Below are 25,196 nucleotides of genomic sequence, written 5' to 3' on the forward strand. Positions count from 1 at the left end.
ATCGATATATTTATTAAAGAGATATAATGAGAACTCTGACATATAATAAAAATATAATAAGCAAACGAAAATGATATAAGATACAATTAATTCCCAACTCGTTGAACTCGTACACACATCATTTGCATGCTATCTCCGCCGAACTCCGCACAGTCCCGCCATCGACAAAATTACTCCGCAAATGAGTTATATGGGCCCATATAACGCCTATCGCTATAGCGATAGATAAATATCATGAGAAACGCAATAAATATGGTAATGAACCATTGAGCTTTTTATTTATTAGGTATGTTATATATGTAAGAGCTGTTCCATGAAATCTTGCAAGTATATATGCTTATTTCGCATTTACGTATTTTGTTTTGATTTTTTTTTTTTTAGATAAAATGAATAGAATTTTCATATTCCAAATAATTCAGATAGAGTAAAATAATAGTGTCGTCACGATGCTTTATTCTTTTTGAGTATTTCTATTCGCTCAATGAATTTTAATGAATTGCATTAAACTAGCAGAGAAACCTGTAAACAAAACAATTTTCAAACAATTAAAAACGCTTTATTATTCGCTTAGGGGCTCAGCACTTGAAAAAACACTTCAAATATATACAGTTTTGTATGAATTGAGTGTATAGTCACAAATATTTTAAAATTTACTTCATTTTATAGATAACATGTGATTTCAAAATCTTTATACAGCAGTGACACAAAATAAAATTAAGAATAATTTATTTGTGGATGTGACTAAAAACTGAAAAGTAAAGAAAAATCCAGAAAAATGAGTCAGATCTAATGCAAATATCTCAAAAGATAATGCTTATCCAATGATTAACAAAGCAAAACGTTTGAAAAACCAAATTTGGAATCTATGATTATTGCTTAATGTGAAACGTGATTGTTTTCATTAAGCTTTCGAACATAGTTGTGCGTCGATTTTGAAGAACATCAGCAAAGATAGAAAGTACAAGTTTTCGGCATTCGGTAGGACATGAAAAGAACCGAAAGTGCTTTCCCGCTAATTAATTATTCCTCAAGCAGAATCAGCTCAGGTAGCTATTGTCAGGCGCTGAAATGGAATGAAAACAATAGAAAAGATTGTTACTGTTATAAAAACATTTTCATTTCTTTTAATTTGCTAGGGATTTTCGTCTCAAAAAGTGACTTCAAAAAAAATGGTGGTTCCAAATTAAACATTAAGCCATACGGCCAAAGAACTTTTTATTATGTAAAAATTATGTAAGTAATTATTTGAATTGTGTTTTTCTCATACATAATTAGTCATGCAATCATTTTGCAGTAAAATAACTTGTTTGATATGTAGGTGAGAAAAGATCTTAATGAATTTATTTTAATTTACAACACAATCATCATAAACACTTGATGTATAAACTCTATCGCGTTCTAATTGTATTAGAATTTTGTGACTAAGCTTCAAAAAAAAATTTCTGCGTAAAAAGAATGTTAATTCATTCAATTATCTTGATTTCGGAATTTTTGCTATTCGCCAAATATTTCAATGATTGAAGATGATTTGAAGAGCATTTATTTTTGTTTGATGACAAATTACAATTTTACCGCGATCATTGTTAAGTGGAAAAACAATTTGCAAAACTTCGGTCTATCCACAACTAAACTCACATTCTCATTTTTTTTCCATCACTATTGCACGCAATCTTCTCAAGGGCACAATTTATATTACTTTTATTTCTTGAAAAAATTTTTCATACACAATCACAAATGTATTCGAACATGTAATTAATGGCAATAACTACAAATATAAACTTCATGCCTTTATATAACAGCTGAATCGTTTAGAAAATCTCAGTGCTCGAACTTGTGAGATTATGAAACATTAATTTCAAAAGCTATAAGGTGATCATTGATTTTGTAGTTAGTCTCTTATTTATAGACTTTCCTTCAACACGAGTTTGCTTACAACATGTTGAAATTACTTAGTGAATTGATGAGAATTGCATTTCTTATGTCAGCCGTGCAATGTGACGAACTTACAATAAGAAAAACAAACAATGGTCCTGTTGAGGGCATTAAACAAACATCATTACTGGGCAAAAAATATTATGCGTTCAGAGGTATTCATTCAGAGATATATTCTGTTATTATTTTTAATTATATTTGAACTGTGTGGAATATTGGATATCCATTTTTTAAAAAATCCATCAACTTTGTGCGACAAAATATATAGAATATGTATGTATTTCCTTTTTTCAACTTTTTAAATGTATAAACACATGTTTACACAACATTAAAACGAAAAAAATGTGTACATTTCATTTTTAAGGTATTCCATATGCTGAAGCGCCAATAACTGGGAAAGATCCATACACTGGTGCCGAGGTCGATCGTAGATTTAAGGTAATGAGCATTTCAAATTTTTGTGAATCAATTTTCACAACTATTTTTAAAAGGCACCGGAACCACTCATTCGAAAATGGACTGACCCACTAAAAGTGCGTAATTTTGGATATAATTGTGTCCCATCGTCAACATTAGTAGGACTACCGGGGAACACTAGTGAAAATTGTCTCTTTCTTAATATTTACGTTCCAGGTAAGTCTCTTTCACTAAATTACTTATTGTGATCTCGGAAAAGCCAATCAAAAGATTTTTTGGGTGATTAACTTTTCTAAAAAATAAGTGAAAAAAATTCGATTAAATAAAAATTGAAATCAAAAATTTATTCAAAAAGTTTCGAATATTTTGTTTGTCTCGTCATTTTGAATATAAGATGGTGGTGCAGCAAAGAAAACGGTATTGGTATATTTTTATGGCGGAGCATTCACAGAAGGATCTGGACATTCAAATACTTACGGTCCTGATTTTCTGATTCATCCCGATAATATAGTAGTAACATTGAATTATCGTACGGGCATTTTTGGTTTTATGAATCTTGGTTTTGGTGAATACACCGGAAATATGGGATTAAAAGACCAACAATTGGCTATGAAATGGATTTATGAAAATATCGAACATTTTTCGGGGAAAAAAGATGAGATTTTACTTTTTGGACAAAGTGCTGGTAATCATCCATTAACTTCAATTCTTAAAAACGAAAATTATTGATACATTTGTTACATCATCAAACAGGCGGTGCATCAGTGAATTTCCATATGCTAAATGAAGAGTCGAGAAAGTATTTCAACCGTGCATTTTTACTAAGTAGTTCGGCCCTAAATTATTATGCATTGTACGAGCCAGATCATTTGGAAAGAATGCAAACATTGTTAAAAATTCAGGATAAAAATAAACTTATTGAGCACTTGAAGACAGTAGAAACTGAATCTATTGCAAAGATTATTAAAATAAGCACTTTTGGGTTGTTTCGATTGGAATCGCCATGGGTTCCGACGATTGAAAATTCAGAAGCAAAACGAGCTTTCATAACAAAGTCTCCGGTTGATATCTACCAATCTAAAAACGCACCAGTGATGGATACAATGTTCAGCTTCACCTCTGAGGTATTAGACAACGAAATTAAGCAACTTCATTTACATTAAGTTTTTTAAAAATTCGATTGAAATAGGAATACTTATCGTTCAATCGTGAACTAGCAAGTAATACAGAACCATTTCTCAGTGGAAATTGGAATGAATCACAATTATTATTGCCATTTGCCGGATTTGATCGAGAAACGTATCCAAAGGTTACTTTTTCATACTACCAATGCCCGATTATAGATAATTATTTTTAAATAATACATTTTCCAGGAGTACAAAGAGGCTTTTGATCTATTGAAGAAAACATATTACAATGAAACAAGTGATCCTGATGTGATAAAGAGTCAAAATATCGCTTTGCTTTCGGATCTGAATTTCGGTTACGGCATTTTAAAAGCCGTTCAATACCAAGTAAAAGCGAATAACAAAGAAAACTCCAAGAAAAACACATTTATGTACAGGTATGAATGAGAAGTTAAAACTTAAGGTCAAATATAAACAATATTACTTTTAATTAGATTCTCTGTAAACGGCGACATCAATATATTCAAAATACTTTTGCAAATAAAGTCAAACGGTGCAGCTCACGGTGATGAGATTTGTTATCTATTTGGGTAAATGATGATTTTTAAAGTGAATTATAGGTATGAATATGATATATTTATATAACACTTTTAATTTCAGATGTCATGCGATAGATTTTATAAACAAAATAGCTCTAATAATCAGAAACAGTTCAAATGTGAATTACAACACAATCATGCGTTTGGTTAATATAGTTACGAATTTTGCACGAACTGGGTACGTTATCGGCTAAATATTACATATTTTTATCGGCTAAATATTCCATATTTTTCAGCAATCCATCAATCGAAGGCGATACTCCATTCAAGCCAATCCCATCTCCGAACGAAATTTTTGCTCAAGATATCACCAATGATTTAAATACCACCTTGATAAGTGATGTGTTGCAAGAATTACACTTTGATACATGGAAACAGATTGAAGAAATGTATAACAAAATAAAACAGAATGCATGATGTCACTTTCTCAACAAGAACAATCCAACCGACTTTACAGTTATCGAAAAGCCTCGAGATTAGATTAAAATTTCTTATATTTTTTTTTTTGTTCAGTTTAGATAAATAAAATATTTAGATTTTTTTCCAAATGTTTATTTTATTGTTTATCACAGCCAAAGAGGCTAAAATTGGACATTTTCATTGCAATTTTTTTTGCTCATTATACGAAACAAAATAGTGCTATATCTCCCATACACTCATCTACTTTCATTGAAATGTAAATTATTGCGAAATACATAAAACAGAAAATTGTGAAATGAACTATGAAAAAAAGAAGTCATTTCCATAGTAGTATTATTGTTATTCGTTTTTACGTTTAATTTAGATCGGTTCGTATATTTTGTTTGATGTTTATAAATTATCGCACGACAAAGCGTCAAATTAAAATAAGTTACAGTATTTAAAAATAAAATAAAAACCATAGACAAAACAAAAGAATAATTGATACTGTAAGCCAGTTACAGTTGCACAATAAATTAAACTAAAAAAAAGAATCGTAGTCGTGTCGTGTGGAATAGTGTGGAATATCGATTTCCGCTTTTATTCATTCCATCTGTATTAAATGTTGTTGTTTTTTTGGCAAACGCAAAGTTTCTCATCTACAAATTGAACTAATTACTACCCTTGTTTCGATTCATCGAATTCACAGGCATTAAAAACTATTCTAAAAATTACTTCATTGCATATTAGAGTGGTTCGATTTTGACATTTTTTCAAGCATCAAAAATCGTACCCCTATAACCTCTGTAGGAAGGTCATAGAAACATGACTATAACATCGAATTCGAAAAAAAATGATTTTTGGTGATGCGCGGCTCCAGGCGGTTTCTTAAAAAAAATCAAATTTTTATGAATTTTTATGAATTTTGAGCACTTTGAAAATTCAACAAAAAATGGTCCCCCGGGGTTTTTTTGGCATGAGAAAACCGATTCTGGCCTTAATTTTGTAATACAATTAATATTCGACACTTTTTTGATAAAAATATATACTTTTTTCATAAAAATATTCTTGAAATACATAAAATTGACGGTATTGAAAACAACACGTATAAAGGGGTTGTTATGACTTTTACCTCGCTTTTGAAAGATTTTTTTTTTGCAGCAATCAAATCACAGTGAAAACTTGTGAATCTTATTTTCTCACCAAAATACATAATCTGGCCAACTTTGAGGAAATTTCATTCATTACAACATCAAACATGCGTGGTACCATACAAAAATCCAATTTTTTGTGATTTTTTCATGAAAAAAGTGTCGAATATTAATTGTATTACAAAATTAAGGCCAGAATCGGTTATCTCGTGCCAAAAACACCCCGGGGGACCATTTTTTGTTGAATTTTCAAAGTGCTCAAAATTCATCAAAATTCATAAAAATTTGATTTTTTTAAGAAACCGCCTGGAGCCGCGCATCACCAAAAATCATTTTTTTTCGAAATCGATGTTATAGTCATGTTTCTATGACATTCCTACAGAGGTTATAGGGCTACGATTTTTGATGCTTGAAAAAATGTCAAAATCGAACCACTCTATTGCATATTCATTTGTCGAAACAAAGAACAAAGTCCATTATTTTGTACAATTCTATTTGTTCGCATTTGTTTTTTTCCAACTTCTTCAAATTTCTCTCTCTCTCTCTCTCTCTCTCTCTCTCTCACTATTTTTAATAGTCCGTCTGTGTAGTTAGTTTATTTGGTGGTTTTTGTTCTAAATATTATGTATTGTATATTGTTCTTGTTGCTTTTTTATTTCAAAAGCTTCATAAAATGAGAAAAATCGCCGAGAAAAAGTTCCACGATTCTCAAATATGACGTAAGAATTTTGGTAGTTGCTTTTGGAAAGTGTATAAAAAAGAATGTCGAAAAAAGAAGTTTTTCAATTGCCGACACACCCAAACAGAATACAATAATATTAAAAACATATGTTTACATTGTAGTTGGTTAGTTAGCTTGTGAAATTATTTTATAAATTATGTTTAATATTTACATGAACTTTTTTCAGTATTTTCTTTATTCAGTGTGTATCGGTATATGTTTAAATCTGAATGTGTCTTTTTTTTCTGTGATTTGTTCGAAGGTTTATTTCGGAGGACATTTATTTTTCATCTTCTTATTTATAAGAGTTAGTGGAAAAGCAACTCTACTTGAAATATTCGTTATTTTTTTTCATATAGTATGAAGCAAATTATACAGTTAATTGAATGGAGACTGATAAATCTCACAAAATAAATAATAATTTAAATAAAATGCATTTTTCAAATGAAAATGCAACTAAAAATGTGAAGACAAAAACTGGACCTGATATCTTTCTTTCTGTTTTAAGCACCAAAATATAAAGATTAATTTGTTTCTTTTTGCTCATGCTATCGTTCTCTTGAAGATGCATTATTAATTTGTATACTACATAAAATAGGGTTATTGTTTGGCTTCGGATCGTTAGCTCCAAGTGAGATCGTAACCTTTCCAATTTCGATTTGGGGTCAAGTAGACACGTTGATTATTGTAAAAGAATGACACGATACCCATGTAACCGGTTCTAGGAACTCCACTCTGTAATCAAAATGACATTCAACTTATTTCGAACAATTGAACAATTTTTAATTATATATCGCGAGAATTCATACCTTAAAGTCATCCATTAAGCCAAGCAATTTTGCAGTTCGTTTGTATTGATCTTTGGTATTGTATTGAATTCGAACAGGACCTTTTGTCGTCACTAAGTTACGTCGTATTTCTTCAAATGTGACCACCCGACAATTGTACACATGATTCAAAAATTGCTTATCGTATATGTCCTAAAATATACACAGCGATTGAGACAAACAGAGAGAGAGAAAAAAAAGAGGAAGAGAGAGATGATTAATGTAATTCAATTTCACAATTGCTACAAAGTCGCACATACGTACTTTTGACAAATAGGTTAAGTTTCTTTTGGTGAATTCAACTACTTTTGTGTTGAGTTTAATATATCGCAAATGCTTATCAAAAAACATTCCGCTGAAATTAAAAAGAGAAATGGCGTTAAATGATTGAAAGTATAAACAAACATATAACTGCATACTTTGATACGCCGATTTTTCCAAATGTTCGAGTTCTCGATATTTCTGGCCGAATACAGGCTCGATCTTTTCGTTGCTGTGGTTGTCGGATCCAATCATCCCAGAATCTGTATTATGAGAAAATGAGAAATATTAATATAAGTTTAATAAAACGATAATTAAGAAGGGAAAGAAAAAAAAAACCTCACGCTTTAGGCCATTTCACCGATAATTCATTCCATAAATCACGCTTAAGCATCCAACCAAGTCCCGGGAAGAAATCGGTGCGATAAAGTAGTTCTGGACTGTTTACATCGATGTTACTGCTCTTGCCATTGTCATTCCATGCAGAAACGCACCATAATGTTGAATCATTTTTCAGAAGTTCATGTGTTCCCAAAAAATATTCATAGAAATCCGGTGACACGTTTAAATCATCTAAAATACCACATGACATAAGAATATTTATTGTTTAGTTTAGCACATGGCAACGGCATACTGCAATGTCAACAACAATTCAGTAAAATTCAAGATAACTTAAAATAGTATAAAAAATGAGATCACCATCGGATGTGACATTTAATAGATTTGAGTCCGAATGTGAAGCGAAATCAAATTTCTCGCAATTATTATGTTCGGTCTTATCATAATTCTTCGAAGCTGTATTCTCCTACACACAGCAAACCTTTTGGAACAACAAAAAAGTGATCTTGAACTATATTTTTATATATAGTGTAAAAAAACCGAATCTCGAGCAGATAATTTTGTTGTTGTAACTTTTCGAATACATAATGATTTTTCATGTTGTTTTTTTAAAATGATTGATATGTGTTATCATATTATAATTTCATAAAATGTCAAAGTTTTCATTTTTCTCATCGAAACAACAAAAATTGAGTTGAAATTTTTTTGATTGCGTTGAATATGTTCACGTAATAAATTATTTTAAATATTACTGATTTTTGTTCGTACTAATTTGCATACGCAATTCCGTTGTCATTTCCTTATTGCTTTGCGAAATTTTGCAAATTAAAAACAAACAATTGGAGTGTACGTACCTTCGACAATGATGACATACTCAAAACCAGCTCGGAATGTAGTATTGAGTGCCCATCCATAATGCCGGGCAATCTTATAATATCCTTTGAATTTCTTTTCTTTTGGTAAAACGAAAATATCACTTTGATCGGGTTGCCGCATAAATGTAACCTCTTTATAAGATTCGATAACGTTTTTGGTGGGTTCGTCATTGCAGTCCTACACCGAATGGAGTAAAACAAAATGATAAACAAAACTAGAACAATATTTTGTGTTCGATTAAAGTGTGCTAGAAAAGCCGTAAAATTGTCGTGTTTTTTTTGTCTATTTACACAATAAAAATCGATCGTGTCAAAAAGCTTCTAAAGCAAAACAAAACAAGTATTTAAACAGCTGGACGATATGCAGCTTAACGAATGTTCTCAATCAAAACACCATTTTTTCTGTATATACAATATGCGTTATGATAACTGGACTGCTGTTATAACCAGACAATATATTTAGCTGCCGTCATCTAGATATTTCAGCTCATCTGGATGCCGTCAGCAGATGATGCGAAGTGAAAACAATAGAAGTGATTGTAATAGTAATACCAGTATATAACAAGCTTATATACCTATAACAATCACTTCTATTGTTTTCACTTTGTATCATCTGCTGACGATATCCAGATGAGCTGTAATATCCAGATGACGACAGCTGAATATATTGCCTGGTTATAACATGACACGATGGCTATAATATGAATTTTATTGTGCCTACACAATGCGATAGTGTAAATATCCAATTTCGATTTAAAACTTATCATAATAGTTTTTATCTTGAAAATTGAGACGGTCCAAAGTAAAATGTGGCGAAATTAAAAAAAAAAAGAAATTGTAAATAACCAACCTGTGACACAATAATGGGAAATTGATAAGAGTTGGGTCGGTATCGAACCAAATCATCTAAGCAATTGCGCACTGATATGCGATTGCATGCGAAAACTAGAACAGGTATAATTGGCCCTTTGAAGTCATGATCACGTTTATTGAGCTCTTTTAACCGATTTAGAATCGGTGCATCAATATCGTCCGACAGTAATTCCATGTTCGATGGTTTGTGCTCATTGTCAATATTTGGTGCATTTAAATTACTAACGATGATTTCACCATCACGAATCGGATGTGCTTTGGCCTCGTTGAATTTTGAATTGTCAACAATTGCATTGTTGACGCTGTTTGTTTGATTTTTATGCAGAGAAAATGGTGCCTGAACGGGTACAACACCGCTATCCTTTTGATTTTTTAATTGTACCACTTCGAGTAGTGTCTTCACCAATTGTTCGTGTGCCAAATTTTCTTCTTGGATGTTCGTTTCAAGACGATTCAATTGCCTGAGTAAATCATCACGATGACGTCGTGGATGTGCCAAATCACCAGGTCTTACATTATTCCCGGAATCCGTTTGACGTATCAACAAATAATAGGACACAATTGTCCACGCACATAGGAATAATGCGATAAGAAATGGCTTTTTCGTTCGCATTTTGATTGCGTTTCACATAGATAAGCTGCTGAGTTTAATTGCTTTGCTTGTTCCAATAACATTATTGGTTTTCATATGAGAGTTATAATAATCAATTATTTATAATAATCGCATGCCATTCGTAACATGCTACTTCATTATCTATATAGAAACAGAAATATATACACGCGCGCACACACAAACACACAAAACTTCTGCAAATTTATTTATTCGCCCCAGAGTTTCCAAGTAATTTTGTTGTTGTTGTTGTTTCCGCGTTGGGAATAATTCGTTTTCCTTTTTGTTCAACAACAATTTTCATAACCAACGAATCCAAAAACGAATTCTGTGATGCTAATGTAGTTATATTTCGAATCAATGCCACAAGGAAAACCACAGAAATTAAACCAATAAATCGATTGCAATTTGCAATCACTTTGTTTCAATGGACTTTTTTTTTGTGAGGTTTTTTGTGATGGGTTTCTTTTCACACGTTGAGCAAGCAATTAAACATATTTGTTACTATGTGAAATATGCTATTGTTAATTCGGCTCTCTTCTTGAGCTAATTTCTTCTTTTCTTTTTGTTGTCTGTATCTGTTCTCTTTTTATCGGAATCTCCCCGTTTTGAAAATGGTTTCATTTGAAATCGCTTTTTTGACACGCTAAAAATTTTTTTGAGCACGATAATTCACTGAGCATACACACACTTTGCACATTTACACTTTAATGGGGGATTGTTAATCAATCAAACACAGAGATTGAATTAAACTCGATTCATACTAGCCGTGTGTTGACTTTATTTATTCATCTGTTTAATATTTTTCTTTTGATTCTTTCAATTTCGGTCGTACACAAACGAGTGCTCTGATTAGCGCGAGTCATGTGTATGTGTTGCAAACGAAGAGCAAACAGACATACTACATTTCGGTCGATGGGATTCGATTTAAATCGAGTGTTTTTTATGTGACGTTTCAATTTGTTCTATTATTGTGATTGTGTGTACTTTGATGCTGTTAGTGTTGTCTACTACAACGGTATGGAGTTGAGATATGTCGACGGCATTGGCTTCATTGCATCTGATGTTGAAATGTCAAATTAAATATGGCGGTCGTTTTGTGGATTGTCATTCGGTAAAGTATACAAGAAATACCAGGCGCTCACACCGAATTCAGACTTTTTTTACACAAACACATAGTTTGCTGAATTTAAATGAACACTTCAATTACCAGTTACATTATTTATTTATTTATTACTTTTTTCTTATTTATAATATACAAAATTACGTAACTTAAAATTGCATTAATAAACTATTATTAAACGACATTCATCGGTTTAAAAAAAAAAATATTTTCCATCGATTCAATACTATTTGTTTAAAATTACATTCGCATTGCTTAAGTAATTGAATTTAATCAACAATAATAAAATAGTTATATTCTAATAATTTTAACAAATTGCCAAGTACGAATACAATTTGGATGTAAGTTTTCATATTTAGTGCTACCTGAAATAATTTCAAGCGAAATTTCACTTCAAACAGTATTTTTTCAGATTTTTTATTTAAAAAAGTAAAGAGTATATTTTTTTGCACTTCAGTTTTCTGGTTGTACAATTGACCTTAACTAAATCCCAAACTAAAAATTGGGCAAAAATTCACTACTATTATTTTAATACTAAAATATACAATTCGCTCGTAAAAAATGAAAAAATTGAAAAAAAAAAAAAAATTAATGGCAGAATAATTTCAGTCAGTGTCAAACTATTTAAAACGATTCAATCACCTGATTACGTACATCTTATAGGTTGATAACAATACTTATTATCGACTGAGTTATAAAGCAAAATTAATTATTTGCTTAAATTTGTTTCAATGTGAACATTGTTTCTTTCAATGGATTCAATGTTTTTTCAATTTGCCATTTATCACCACAAACGCTTCTAACTTCCACCTCTGAATCCGTGCAAATGAAACTTAATTGTTTCAACGATGCAAACGTTGCTAATAACGACAGTGCATCATGAATTGTGAATTCCGAAAACGGTAGAACAATTTCCGCTAAGAACGGCAAAGCATTCTGTAATTTCACAATGTCTATTTTATGAATCAAATTTTTTTGTGTCAATACCAATTTTTCGATCGATGGATTTGTGACAAGAAACACATAAATCGAATCGTTAAATTCAGATATGCCACCAATGCCAAATTCCTTTAATTGATCAAATGAAAATGGAATTATCGGTTTTATTGAACCCGAATAGATCGAATAGATGAAAACCATTTCTAATTTTTTAATATTTTGAAAATATAATGGATTGCCATTGAATTGTGGATTCTTATAAGGTTGTAAATCGATGTGTAAACTCTCAATGTTTTGCAACTGTTCAATATTTTCTTGAAAGAAGTCAAAATTGGCGGTTTTAATTTGCAAACTTTTAAGCTGTGGATTTACGCGTAAAATCGAAGCTGCAGCAATTTTTTGGTTATGTTTACTATTAAATAGAGGAATTTTTAAATGATATAAATGCGGAAAATGATCCAATTCCGCACGAACATAGCTATAATCTTCAAATTCCAATGATTTCAAATTCGGAAATACACTACTCAATCGATTCTCGAGCAATGAACCGATTTCAAGTTTTTCAACATTTTCAAAGCATTTCGTAAAGTATTTAAGCGACGATGCGGGATGAAGTACCAGTCGATTCACAGACTCAACACAAAACTTATGCATATAGTCAATAATACAGCGATAACTTGTTGGTAGTTTGTCAATTTCTCGATAACGATAGTCCAACTCTAGATCGACAATCGATGGGCAAAAACAGCGTAAAATTTGAAAACTCATTTTTAAATTATAAATTCTTATTTTATCACATTCCATAATGTATGTTTGATCGCTTTTAAAGTTTGGAAATGCATTCGAAAAACGTTGATCAATAATAATAGATTTTCCAGCACACTTTCGACCAAAATGGGCACCCGTAACCAGTTTAAGATGTTTATTTGCATCGGCCAAATTGAGAAGATCTTTTAAATCCAAATACATGCAAATATGCTCCAGACAAAATTGATTAATATCCGTTATTTTTATGTGATGATCGTCATCGGTTTTTGTACTATCCATTTTGAAACTGTTGACATATACAATTTTTTTTGTGGTTTGGTGAACAGTGTTGACATATTTTTTTGTGTTAATACTTACTTAAGAATGTAAACAAATAAAGAATCAAGTATTTACACTTAAAAATGAAATAAATTCACTGAAAATCGTTCAAAACGTTTCGGACTTGTGTAACAACAAAAAATGTACAACTTTACCTTTTGATTGTAAACATGAAACTAATTTATTCATATGGTTTTTTACACGACAGCACCTCTTACAATCGCTAATGCGTCTTTAATATATGTGACAACGATTTCAATATTTAAATATCGTTTTGTTTTTGTTTGCGTACTCAATCTGGAAATACTTTAGAATGGAAATGTATTTTTGCGTTTTGAATTGTGAATAAAAATCTAAGGTATTCTATTTATTTTCGATTTTCAAGTAAACATGAATAGAAAATGGAAACAATAGGAAAAACGGTACCGACTACTCACATGTAATCACGTACTTTTTTAAAAAGTTGTTGATATTATGGAAATAACCTGTTTAAAATGTGAAAATGACTTGTACAAATCCCATATTAATGTCGCAACGATGACATTCACTAAAATATTACGCTGAAGCGATTTCAATTGGGGGAAAAGACAATGGATTCAATCATTATAGATTCCAGTTTGTTTTCCAACAATATTGAAGAAAACGGTCGGAATTTCTATTTTCTTCAAAAACAAAAGATGAAAAGATCTTATTATAACAAAAAAAACAACGTTTACTTATTTGTTACTATTTTACGGTTAGGACAATTTATTCAATTAGTTTCGTTTTCAACATCTATACTTAAAATCTATGACTTTTAAAAAGATATACTAGATTATAAATGTCAATTATAAAACAAAAAAAATATGTATCATGGGCTGCAATTTAATTGGTTACTAGGGGGAGGGAATTCGTTCTTCTTTTTGTTTTTCGTATTAGCAAAGACATTTCAATATCGTTGTTGGGCGAAGGTAAAAACAAGGGTGCACACAATCGCCACCACCGTATGGAATGTAATTGATTTAGATGCTGAATTTGTGACACGAGCCGATATTTCCATTGGCATGTCATCAGAGCTCGATCGACGTATCAGCGTTGATCCATCACTAGGCACACCACTATGTAATAGACTTCCGCGACTATTACGAAGTAATTTTTGATTTATCACTTTCAATTGTTCCAACTTATAATCCAACTCTTTACCAATATCTGTAAACGAAACAAACAAAAAATTGGTTAATTTGACATCATAGATAAGAAAAAAGTGTGGACGAAAAAAGACATACCTTTGCTCACTGGTTCGCCAACAACTCGTATAATAAATGGAATTGAATATTCAAGCTCGGCCGATTGTGCAATTTCTCGCTTTCGTCGTCCGTATCCAATTTGTCCGTTGCTGCATTGAATACCTTTACATTTATCAATGCACGCATTAACCGATGCACGAAATTGTACATATGTCGAATCGGGAAATTTGAATGCACGGAATTTGGCTGTCAGAAAATCACCATCGACTGTATTAAAATTTTCAAACAAGAATGGATCCACAGAACAACTACGAAAACGAAATATATGAAAATAAATAGCGCATATTATGTAAGAGATATAAGCTGATTTAATGTTTCGTTTGTGATTGAATAAATGACTGACTGACTGACTGAAATTTTTATATGCATATGTTACCCATTAAAAATGATGGTTTCCTCTTGCGTTTTAGTGTCAGTCACTTGCATGTATGTTACGCCAAGACCATAGACTGGCGCCGATTTTTTATCCAAATAGATTTCCATGGAGAGCGGTGTGCCCGGACTTACATTTAATTCACCATCAACCAGTTCATCACCTTGTCGCACACCAACACCCAATACTGGTTCCGGTGCATAGAAATCATGCTTTTCCGTAATATCCAATTCACTAATTTGACAAACAAACAAACATTTTATTTTTTTCTTTTCGATTATTAATTCAGTTTCTTTTTTTTTTCTCATCATTTGTATGCGGCTTCCATTTGAGTCTTTAAAGATTTTTTTCTTTTAAAACTATTTTCCCTTTCGTTAGAATTTATTTAGCGATAAAAAAAACAGCAGTTTCTTATCATTAAAAAATTATCTAACCAAATGAAAAACAAGTTCCAAGAAAATCAATCCATCCAAAGAGAGGCAGAAGCGATGGAAAAAGTGAGAAATTCATTTGAGAAAGAAGAAAAAAAAACTGAACGGTAATTATTTTTTGCAGACAATAGGTAAATTAATCATTTTCTATAACATACATTGGCTCTTCGAAACCGACCGGCAACACATCACGTCTCGTTATGTTGTGCGGTGTATTTGTCAAATTGTACGGCACTGATATAATGCATTTAAAGCTAACGAAGTCTTTTCTTCGCAGTGTTTCAATTATCACTTTGTGATAGAACACTTTCTTTCCCTGAAAAAATCCCAAATGCACATTAGTCAAAGTGTGGGAAGTTGCATAAAATCCAAAGAACAAAAAATGATGCGTCAAAATGCAAACAAAAAAAACGATTTAAAGCTCTTTTGTTCAACAATACTAATCTGTATTTAAATGAATGCACAGAGAATTTGCGAGAAAAAGCAAAATGCAGCTAATTAGAAAATTTGTTGTGAAATGAACTTACGTTGTTTTTGTTAAAAACTCGCGTAACACCACATTCATAAAAATCACGCAGCGGCAATTGAAATTGGGCTACACGATCTTTGATTGTTGGTTGACATCTTGGATTTGGATATCCTTTTAAACCTTCTAAATATACATCTGATGGATTGATATTATCGGTCAACAATTCAATGTCGACTTTCATCAAATCTTCCGAACAGTATACTTTGTGAGCACCTTCATCTATGACGGGAGAACCAATTAAAGAAAAGAAACAAGTGTTACACAAATTTGATCTATTTTTCAATTTTGATGTGATTTTGAATAAAAGAAACACACAAAAGAACGAATTTTTATTTGGAATAAATCAGATTATCATCAACATAGATCGCCCAACCAAAATGACTATCTACGAAATTATCGAATCAAAAGAAAATTAACGGTAAATGTGTTAAACACATCCTATATGCTTATTTATGGGAAATTTATATTGCGAGATATATGGTTAATTCTGGCCAGCAAAAATGTCGAAAATCTATTGAGAAAGTTCAAAAACACACTTAATTTGACAATACGAAACAAAATAATACAACACGAAGTGGTGAATAGAAACAAGAAGCTTAACCATCAATACCAAATGAGTGTTGATTTTCAAAGCAAAATCGGCGGCCTTTTTGTGTATTTGCCGATGGATTTATTAGTCATACAATAAAGTTTATTTTGTGACCTCATCAATTTCTTTGATACGTACGTGTGATGGTTACGTTGCATAGCAGTAATGAAATAGCCGAGATTTATTCTTTCATGACCATACCCATAGCTCTTTTATAAATGTGTGAATTTATAGATTGTGTCTTCTGAACGGAAACAATACTACGGATCATGGGCATTCGAAATGAAAACAATGAAAATTCGAAATATCAAAGGTGACGATCGTCACAAAATCGGGGTTATATTACTTTTCACTTCTCTGTAGTGAATTGGCCATTCATACACAACGAGAGAGAGAGAGAGAGAGAGAGAGAGAGAGAGAGAGAAAAAAAGAACCTGGTGCGCACGTTTATATGCTCGTATTCGTTCGCATTCACTTTATAAATATATATAAACGATTGGCTCAATCAAAATCACGACGATTAGCTTTGACGCAAGCATACTTGTATATATGGCACGGACAAGAGATACAAAGAAAGAATAAAAAAACAAAAAAAGCAACAACATTGAGTCGCATGCAATCGCAAACCTTCGATCGATTGGGTGAGCACTGGCGAAACCAAAAATGGCACCAAAGATTAAACCGATGACCAAAAACGGTATCCAAGATATACCATTTCTTCATGGTAAAATGGTTGGGCTATGGAACGCATTTTAATTGCTTGCTCATCGGATTTTTGCAACAGAAAAAAAATGTTGGAGAGAGAGGAAGAGAAAGAGCAAAAAAAAGAAACGAAGAAGGCAGCAGCCACCTGGAATTATTATGGCAATCCAACTTCATAGAAACAAAATCATCAAATCAAACACGGAACACCACCATTGGAATTGTGAAAATGAAGCATAACAAACGTTGAGATGTGACAAGACATAAAAGGATTGCATCTCGACAAGTCATTTCGTTTGACATGGGATATATACTTGGATTGCACATCAGACACAAAAATAGACAGGATGCATTTAAATCAATTACATCAACACACACAAATCGCCGATCACTTTGCAAAATGACTTGAACATCGTCGTCGTCGTCATAGTCGTCTCTTCAATGACACAGCAATGTGGCTGTGTGTTTTCGACACACAGTCACGATGAGATTCTTCTTTTTGTTTTTTTCGTCGATGTTAAGAGATACTACAATTTCCAAGAAGCGATCGTAACACGCCTGCTTCAATTTAAACTGTCGGAAAAATAAAAATGTGTGCCAAGAACTTTTGCGCTATCGTCTTCTCTATTTTTTTTCTTTTTTTCTCTTTTTCACTCGGTTTGTAAATTAAAATACAATACAAATTACTTTCGTCACGATTGCATTATGTAAAAAAAATAACAACAACACCAGCGAAGAGTTTTCGCTGAGAACATAAATCATATATATTCGTTTTTGTAGCATTCTCCTGTTTCGCGCATCGCAGCAAAGTGCATATTATTTGTTTGTGTCTATGTTGAAAATATATACGAAAAACCACACAGATTCAATCAGCATAATTGATAAGGTTTAAACGTAGAATATAATATACCTAAATATGTATCTGTTAGTTTTTTTTAAGCAATCGCACACATAAAAGCCTCATTCACTGACAAAACGGCAACGGCAGCAACATCAATAACAACGAAATAAAAAAACAACAATAACAAATCTTCATCTCACAAATGAATGCGAATTGCGCCCGATTCTGAATTCGTTTTGCACTTTTTTGCTGCCTCACAAATTAATTGCTCACAACGCATTACGTAATTATATTGTTAAAATTTCAAATTAGATAAGTTTTTTCATTTTCTTACTTTGTTTTCAATTTTTCCACTAGCGGCAATAGTTTTTTTTTGTATTGTTTTTTTTGTCGATGTGTCGAGCAAGAAACAGAAGTGAAAAAAAAATTGAGGCGAGCAAATAACAAAAAAAAATCAGCACTGTACTCATTTCATAGCCCATTTAAGCGAAAGCGTAGGCGAACTCATTCAAAAGCAAACTGCAAAATGATTGATCGACTGAATTTAAGACGATTGTTTCCAAAAAATTATTCAATTTTGCTATTTCTTGCGTCGTTGATGTTGTTGCTGCTGCTGCTGCTCACTCAGGTCTGTTTGTCTGATTGGAGTTAAGTATGCGATTCCAAAATAGGAGCAATATAAAAAAAACACAAATTTTTGAAAAAAAAAAGCGCACAGCTGCTGCAGAGTGAGAGAAATACGCGAAATAATTGTTGCTTTGTTACACGGCGGAGAGTTCATAATTACGTGATTCTCAAAAACAGAACTAAGTAGATTCGTAAGTAGAAGGTATATTGTAAAAGCAAATGAATGAAAAATCTTCGCGTATTTTCAGCATTACCAGCAACCATGAATAACGGTAACTCAAATAACACGGTCCTATGGTTCGCTAACTAACACACACCATGCGCTCAAATCTCAATGAACACACCAAATAAAGTCTCTTTTTTTTCGTTGTTGTGGTTGTTGTTAAATACATATTCTACATGCAGATTATTTTATATTTTGGACAAATGCCGAGTAGTCTTGCGTGCTCTTTGCCCAGTCACAAACATTTTTTTTCTTCGTTTCCATTACGTTTTGCATGGTTCACGCATATATGAATATGCTTGCTTGCATGTACAATTTTGCATGACCATCATCCGTAAAATGTTGCTCGATAGAACAACAACAAAAAAATACCGATGAAAATTAGAAGAAAGAGTGCTTATAACAAAAGTAACTCGAGATGATCTGCATTTTGGCAGATATAATTTATGGTGTGGTTTTTCGCTGTAATACCAGACCATTTTTCAAGGTTCTAATATGTGCCAGGAACAAAAAAAACAGTGATCCGAAGAAAAAAAAACAATCAAGTCGATCCCGTCCAAGAGGTTAATTGCTAATGTATCAAATTACTTTAATTAACACAACACAGAAGGAATCTTTCTTCATAACTATTGCCACACTACTAACACGAAATGCGACGATTACGTGATTTATTTTCGAAATCATCAACGGATGACAACGACGAAAATGAAGAGAGAGAGAGAGAGAGAAGTACATCACGATTTCTGAAATACCTTGGGACGAATGTGTTTGTTTTTAACAGAAGATGACATCAAGTTAACCCCAAAGAACGTTTCCCGTATGATCGAAAATGCTTTAATTGTTTTAGCGATGGAACAAATAAAAAAAATATCAACAAGAGAGGAAAAAAAGTTGTGTATATGTGCTCGCGCGACAAACAGAAATAAGAAAAAAAAACCTATTAGAAGAGAGAAGAGATTAAGAAGATGCGGAGTGAGTATTTTCCAAGCACAATTATCCGGTTTTCGTTTGCCAGGGAATTCATCTTTCGTGGAAATAACGACATTGACGTTAACAATAGACATTAATGCCTATGCTGTATGACAATGTCAGTGACAATGACTTCATTTACACAACAACAATAAACCAAATGCACGAGAAAAAAAACAACACAACTGGCTTTTATATTCAACATATAACAATAGTGCGATTCACCATCGTAACCGCAGTGTGTGTGTGTGTCACAATCGGTTTATGTTCGGCTGATATGAATATGAAATTGAAAATATATATATATATATATAGTATATATGAAAAATGATAATTGTCTGTTACACAACAAATCATTTTTTGATTGAAAATATATTATAAAACAAATGATTTATGGTCTCAACGATCATTTGATATGGGCATTAGGTACGTATATATATAAGTTGAATAGCGCCCGCTGATATTCGATATATTGAATGCCATAAATTATGCGTGCATATTAAATTTCAATATTCGATATTCCGTTGGCATCGGTTGTTTGCCGTTGTTGGTGTGCGATTGTAATTCGTAGTGAACATGGGTCGGTTGTCGTCGGTCGGTCGGTCGGTGTGTTGTTAAGAGAAACAACGATTACAATTGGATATGTAAGAGATGATATTGTCAACCACCGTTTTGTTTGCAAGTTGCAGCAATTTTTTCACTTTTTGCTGCTCCGATCGACCATAGAACCAAATAAAGTGCAGAAGAAGAAAAAAAACCTGTAAATCACGTTAGATAATCAACGGTTCCTCTTCTCTTCAAGTCTATTGATACTTCTGATCATGTGCGTGTGTGTGTTAGTTCGTGTGTACGTTTGATGTTCATGCATGCACACACGACAATTGAGTTGGTTCGGTCGTATGCGCCGCGCGTGTATACACTTATTATTCTGTGTGCTTTTTTTTTTAAAGAAATACTCATTGGAGTATATAGATATGAACACACATTTTGTTTCATTGGCTACGCTCCATCCGATTAAACTGTTTACGAACTTATATTCATAATGTGAAACTGAACTGTGATTCAATGTGCACAGTTTATTCGCTCTCTTCTCTTTTTTTTTTTGATTCGTTTTTACTTCTTTATTCACCGTGCTCCTCTCGTCTCTTCGTGGCTGTGTACGTTTTTTTTTTGTTGATCGTGTTTTTGTTTGTCCATACTTGGTAACGAGCCAGCACAAACGGCCGCGAATAAATGACAAAATGTATCGAGTCATCAGCGATTGGGCGAACAACGGATCCCACACCTTTTGGGCTTTCACATTTAAATTTGGCTTTTGTGTGTGGGTTTCGTAGTGGTGTTTTTTTTCTCATTTCAATTTCGTGAATAACAAGGTAAGACTGTTCAAATAATGGCAGAATGTCAAATGAAGTTTTCGAATAAAACACACACAAAATCAACATAACAAGAGCATTGAATGCGCCGGAGCGCTCTATTTATTTAATATTGTTTACTTTTGCTTCATTTCCCATTCATATCCCAAGAAAATGATGCTTGTGCTTTCTTTTCTTTTTTTTTTAAACGAAATTTCTCTTGTCGTCTCATGTTTCGATTTTAAACTTTCACTGGGATTCAAAAGAATTCCAATTTGTCAAATGGTTGTGAAATCTTTAATTGCTATCTTGATATTACGTGCAATTGTAAACCGAAAAATAAAAACAGACAAACAAACCATGCGGCTACATTAAATCGCCTGAATTGCAGTGCCTTTTTTGCGATCATTGTTAATGTCGATGGAAGCAGTTAGTTATATCAACACACTGGATCTGCTCTCAGCACCAATTCGTGGTTGTTGTTGTTGTTAGTTTTTTCTCGTTTGTCGCACGCACACATTCACACGCACTTGCAAAGGCAAATATTACACCGTTGCCATCGACGACAACGATGTCGGAAAGAAACGAGATTAAAATTGCTTCCTTGGCATGCAAAATGACAATCTGTGGTACATTTTCACTGTTAGATTGAATCGAATTGATTATCTTTGTCCCATACAACAAACACAAGGTGAGAGAGATAGAGAGACATTTCCGTTGCGACTCTCAGCGCCGCTCATTATTTTCAAATTTAGACAATTATCTCCTATTGTGCCGCTAATCGGTTAGAAAGTGTTCACCTTTCGGCATCCATAAACAACAGCATCTCTATTACTATTTTTAATGTATCATAACATTTCTCTCTCTCTCTCTCTCTCCCTGAGACGTGAATGGAGCGAACGTCTCGTGTCGATCGATTTTTAACAGCACCATCACAATAAATATTATTATGGGCTATCGTACGAGAAACATCAGAGAATAAAAGAAGAATTCCATACACCGTATCTTGATCCAATTCGTACTGAACTGTATTGCACCGATCGATTGGAAACTGCAGACATTATACCTTATATTTAAATATGCGCTTTATTACTCTCATTTACATTACGCATACTGCACACTCGCACACATAAAACACACACACACAAAAACGCGCGCGCGCACATACCAAACTCAACAATCAAAACCAAATGCAACATTCAACGAACTAAAAACAATGTAACGATGAGAGAATGAAAAACATATTTTTTTTTTTTTTTCAAACAAAAACTGTAACAAAAATTTTTTGTAGTAAAAAAGTGAATAAATTGAAATGTTCACCTTTTGATTCAACGATCGTCGCTAAAATTGCCAACAAAATAACTAATTCATAAATTGCACTCATGATGACTACAGCTTTCTGCCCTAAATTTTAACTTGGTTGGTGTTGTATTGCTGTGTTGTTTTATTGCTGTTTTGCTTCTGCTTCTGTTGCTCTCTCGCACTCACCTCCGCTCTAAATATTCGATCATAAAAATTGTTTACTATGTTGTCTATATTGAAGTCGCTTTTCGACAGAACACCATGCATACACATTTGATGTGTGAGGATGAACGATATAATCGTAGCTATATGCGAGATGATATAAACTGAACTCGTTTATATTATAACTCTTCTATTTTGTGTGTTGTTTTTTTCTCTCTTCTCTCTCTCTCTCTCCCTCTCGTTATTATTATTATTTTTCAATGGAAATTCCTGCAATGTGTGTTGTTCGGCTGCTGTCGTCTTTTTTCCCTTGTAATTTTTTTTTGTGTTTTTTATTTCTTTATTTAACTTTATTCTGTTTGATTTTCGTATTAATGGAAAATAAAATAAACTCGAACGAATTTTTTTTTTATTGAGAACTGGTCAACTACATTGCTTCATAGTGGTTGAAAATTGATCGGTTCGCGCGAAGCAAAAGTTAGTTCGAAAATGATCAAAACACACACGGCACACACCATACAGGCGAACGACAGCACTGCACGTTCGCAATTGATCGTATATATAGAAATAACCAAATCCAGAGAGAATAAAAAAACTAAATAAAAAAAAAATAACAACAACAGTTTATTATGGAATCAATATTCTTGCATGCGATTTGGTGGAGAATGAAGAAAAATCGCTCACACAACTAATACGAAAGACAGGTTTCTAAGCACTCATCACGGCAATTCACTTATAACTGATTTCCATCTGACGCTATACGTCTCGACTCAGTCTCAAAAAGGTGTACACTGCGATCTGATCCATGACTACGGGAGATGATGAATATAAATAATACAACAACACTATAAGACACACAATATTGTAAAACAGCAACATCGACACGAAAAACACTCACACACACAGGCAATCGTTTACTTGACTCGGTTTATTTAACATGCACAGTTGTGTGCTGGACGTGTGTGTTTTTTTCTTTTCGTCGTCGTTTTCTTCTTCTCTTCGTTTCTCTCATCATCTTCTTGGCACTCTGTCTATCTTTCTCATTTGTTCAACTGTTTCCGATCGGCACGGCACCGTATCAGTATCGGAAACGAAAATACGTATATATATAAACAATAGCACACGTTTCAGTCAGATTCTAATCAAACCGTCGACTCGAATTCGCAAGATTTGAAAGAGAATCTCTGGACGACCGGAAATTCTCAGGTATATCAGGTTAGAAAGAGATTTGGTGTGAAGCGCTTCTTTATCTCGATAACAAATAAACAAATCCACAATTTTGTTTCTTTGTTGACTTCAAATGAATTTCTTCGGTGAAATATGCCATAATCTTTAAGATCTTTAAACATCTTGGCATCATTGATTAATTCAGAAAAGTGGGTATTGTGATTGGCATACAATTTTATTTCATAGTTTGCTTTCGTTTCATTTTGGTGCGTTCGGTGGCAACCGTGTGTTTTTTGCGAGTGTGTATGGTTATTGATACACACATGTGCTCATTTTGTTGATACGCGATACAATGTGCATGATATGTGAGCTCCATTGTAAAGGTGTCTGCAAATCTTGTGCAAATACACTTACTTTTTTTTTCCTCGTCTCTGGTATTAATGGCGATATAGTTTTCGTGCAATATTTTATAATTCTTTGAGCGAACGTCGTATGTAGTCGTCGTCATGGGCATCGATGCACATTCGGCACGTTTTTTTTCTTCTTTTTTCTTTCTTTTGCTATTATGCGATCGAATTCGATACTCATAATGCAAAGAAAACATAATGTGACGAGAGAGAGAGAGAGGGAAAGAGACACACAGAGAGAGAGAGAGCGAAAAGCAAAAAAAAATCCAATAGTCGTCAGTTTCTCACCCATTTTGATTATAATATGCCGTGAGTAATATTGCGTCGGCGGATGTCGGCGTTACTGGATTTGTGTACGATCGACATACAAAGTATAAATGAATAATAGTTCCAATGCCATTGAATGCAAAATATCACAAGGCGAATCTAATGATCGCTTTTTATGAGTGAGTCAAGCTTTTGCATGATACTTCGATTCGCATTGATAGCCACCAATTGTGTGGTGTTTGTTTATTTTTCGTCTTCGTTCAATCGTTCGTTCGTGAACACTGTATATGCGAAATGAGTGTGCATTTAGGGGCGAGAGACCAACATTGTTGTTGAGATGTTGTCACAGACTTCACATTAATGTGTCATATCATTGCCAATTAAATTTACAGCAGCGAAAAGAAATGCAACTTACTGGTGAAAGTGAAAACCCACATACCAAGGTGCATATCTAAGTCGTGATCATAAATGGCACTTGCTTATCACACCAGAAGCGTTTGTTCACACAACACATTTTCTTTGTGTGCTTATTTTTTTCTCTGTCTCCTTCATAATATGTTAAATAGCTTTTGTTCTATGCACTTTTCGAAATGGGGACTAGATTATGGGGTTTTGATTATTATTATGGTTCCCTCTCATTTGTATTGCCATTACCTTTGCACATTAAATCGTTTTCTCGTTATCTGATGA

At 32.9% G+C, this 25,196-nt stretch overlaps 4 protein-coding genes across 5 annotated transcripts; 1 reads left to right on the plus strand and 3 right to left on the minus strand.

Moving 5' to 3' along the window:
- Positions 1–1,807: 1,807 nt before the first annotated feature.
- LOC116351904 (esterase B1-like) lies at positions 1,808–4,627 on the plus strand. Its single transcript, XM_031784069.1, has 10 exons — positions 1,808–2,087; positions 2,297–2,370; positions 2,424–2,565; positions 2,744–3,034; positions 3,103–3,473; positions 3,539–3,658; positions 3,723–3,913; positions 3,971–4,066; positions 4,137–4,253; positions 4,312–4,627. Exons 1-10 carry the CDS (start codon positions 1,937–1,939, stop codon positions 4,490–4,492), a joined length of 1,734 nt encoding a protein of 577 aa, XP_031639929.1. The 5' UTR covers positions 1,808–1,936; the 3' UTR covers positions 4,493–4,627.
- A 227-nt stretch (positions 4,628–4,854) lies between these two features.
- Positions 4,855–11,122, minus strand: LOC116351915 (alpha-1,3-mannosyl-glycoprotein 2-beta-N-acetylglucosaminyltransferase). The gene is made up of 7 exons (XM_031784077.1): positions 9,499–11,122; positions 8,628–8,826; positions 7,779–8,007; positions 7,593–7,697; positions 7,438–7,528; positions 7,156–7,326; positions 4,855–7,081 (listed from the first exon to the last, which is right to left on the minus strand). Exons 1-7 carry the CDS (start codon positions 10,132–10,134, stop codon positions 6,968–6,970), a joined length of 1,545 nt encoding a protein of 514 aa, XP_031639937.1. The 5' UTR covers positions 10,135–11,122; the 3' UTR covers positions 4,855–6,967.
- A 436-nt stretch (positions 11,123–11,558) lies between these two features.
- Positions 11,559–13,507, minus strand: LOC116352549. 2 transcript variants are annotated; one of them, XM_031785237.1, is made up of 2 exons: positions 13,435–13,507; positions 11,559–13,247 (listed from the first exon to the last, which is right to left on the minus strand). In XM_031785237.1, the coding sequence occupies exons 1-2, from the start codon at positions 13,449–13,451 to the stop codon at positions 11,972–11,974; spliced, it is 1,293 nt and encodes a 430-aa protein (XP_031641097.1). In that variant the 5' UTR covers positions 13,452–13,507; the 3' UTR covers positions 11,559–11,971. The 2 variants fall into 2 exon arrangements, with proteins under 2 accessions (XP_031641097.1, XP_031641098.1); XM_031785238.1 differs by having other exon boundaries at positions 13,319–13,499.
- A 483-nt stretch (positions 13,508–13,990) lies between these two features.
- LOC116352466 lies at positions 13,991–23,455 on the minus strand. The gene is made up of 7 exons (XM_031785088.1): positions 23,350–23,455; positions 22,522–23,260; positions 15,897–16,117; positions 15,528–15,685; positions 14,942–15,172; positions 14,545–14,813; positions 13,991–14,467 (listed from the first exon to the last, which is right to left on the minus strand). The coding sequence occupies exons 2-7, from the start codon at positions 22,583–22,585 to the stop codon at positions 14,208–14,210; spliced, it is 1,203 nt and encodes a 400-aa protein (XP_031640948.1). The 5' UTR covers positions 22,586–23,260; positions 23,350–23,455; the 3' UTR covers positions 13,991–14,207.
- Between the last annotated feature and the right edge of the window lie 1,741 nt (positions 23,456–25,196).

This window comes from Contarinia nasturtii, unplaced genomic scaffold, assembly GCF_009176525.2.
Source record: "Contarinia nasturtii isolate CC-2019 unplaced genomic scaffold, AAFC_CNas_1.1 Cnas_scaffold_187, whole genome shotgun sequence".
Taxonomy (NCBI): Eukaryota; Metazoa; Arthropoda; class Insecta; order Diptera; family Cecidomyiidae; genus Contarinia; species Contarinia nasturtii.

Coding starts and splice junctions, on each gene's coding strand:
- LOC116352466 (XM_031785088.1), bottom strand. CDS start 22,585: ATGAGTGCAATTTATGAATTAGTTATTTTGTTGGCAATTTTAGCGACG. Junction 15,173..15,527: donor GTCGGTTTCGAAGAGCCAAT/GTATGTTATAGA, acceptor TTGTCAAATTAG/TGAATTGGATATTACGGAAA. Junction 14,814..14,941: donor GAAACCATCATTTTTAATGG/GTAACATATGCA, acceptor TCGTTTTCGTAG/TTGTTCTGTGGATCCATTCT.
- LOC116351915 (XM_031784077.1), bottom strand. CDS start 10,134: ATGCGAACGAAAAAGCCATTTCTTATCGCATTATTCCTATGTGCGTGG. Junction 8,008..8,627: donor GTATGTCATCATTGTCGAAG/GTACGTACACTC, acceptor GTGGTATTTTAG/ATGATTTAAACGTGTCACCG. Junction 7,327..7,437: donor ACTTAACCTATTTGTCAAAA/GTACGTATGTGC, acceptor TGTATATTTTAG/GACATATACGATAAGCAATT.
- LOC116351904 (XM_031784069.1), top strand. CDS start 1,937: ATGTTGAAATTACTTAGTGAATTGATGAGAATTGCATTTCTTATGTCA. Junction 3,474..3,538: donor TGTTCAGCTTCACCTCTGAG/GTATTAGACAAC, acceptor CGATTGAAATAG/GAATACTTATCGTTCAATCG. Junction 3,659..3,722: donor ATCGAGAAACGTATCCAAAG/GTTACTTTTTCA, acceptor TACATTTTCCAG/GAGTACAAAGAGGCTTTTGA.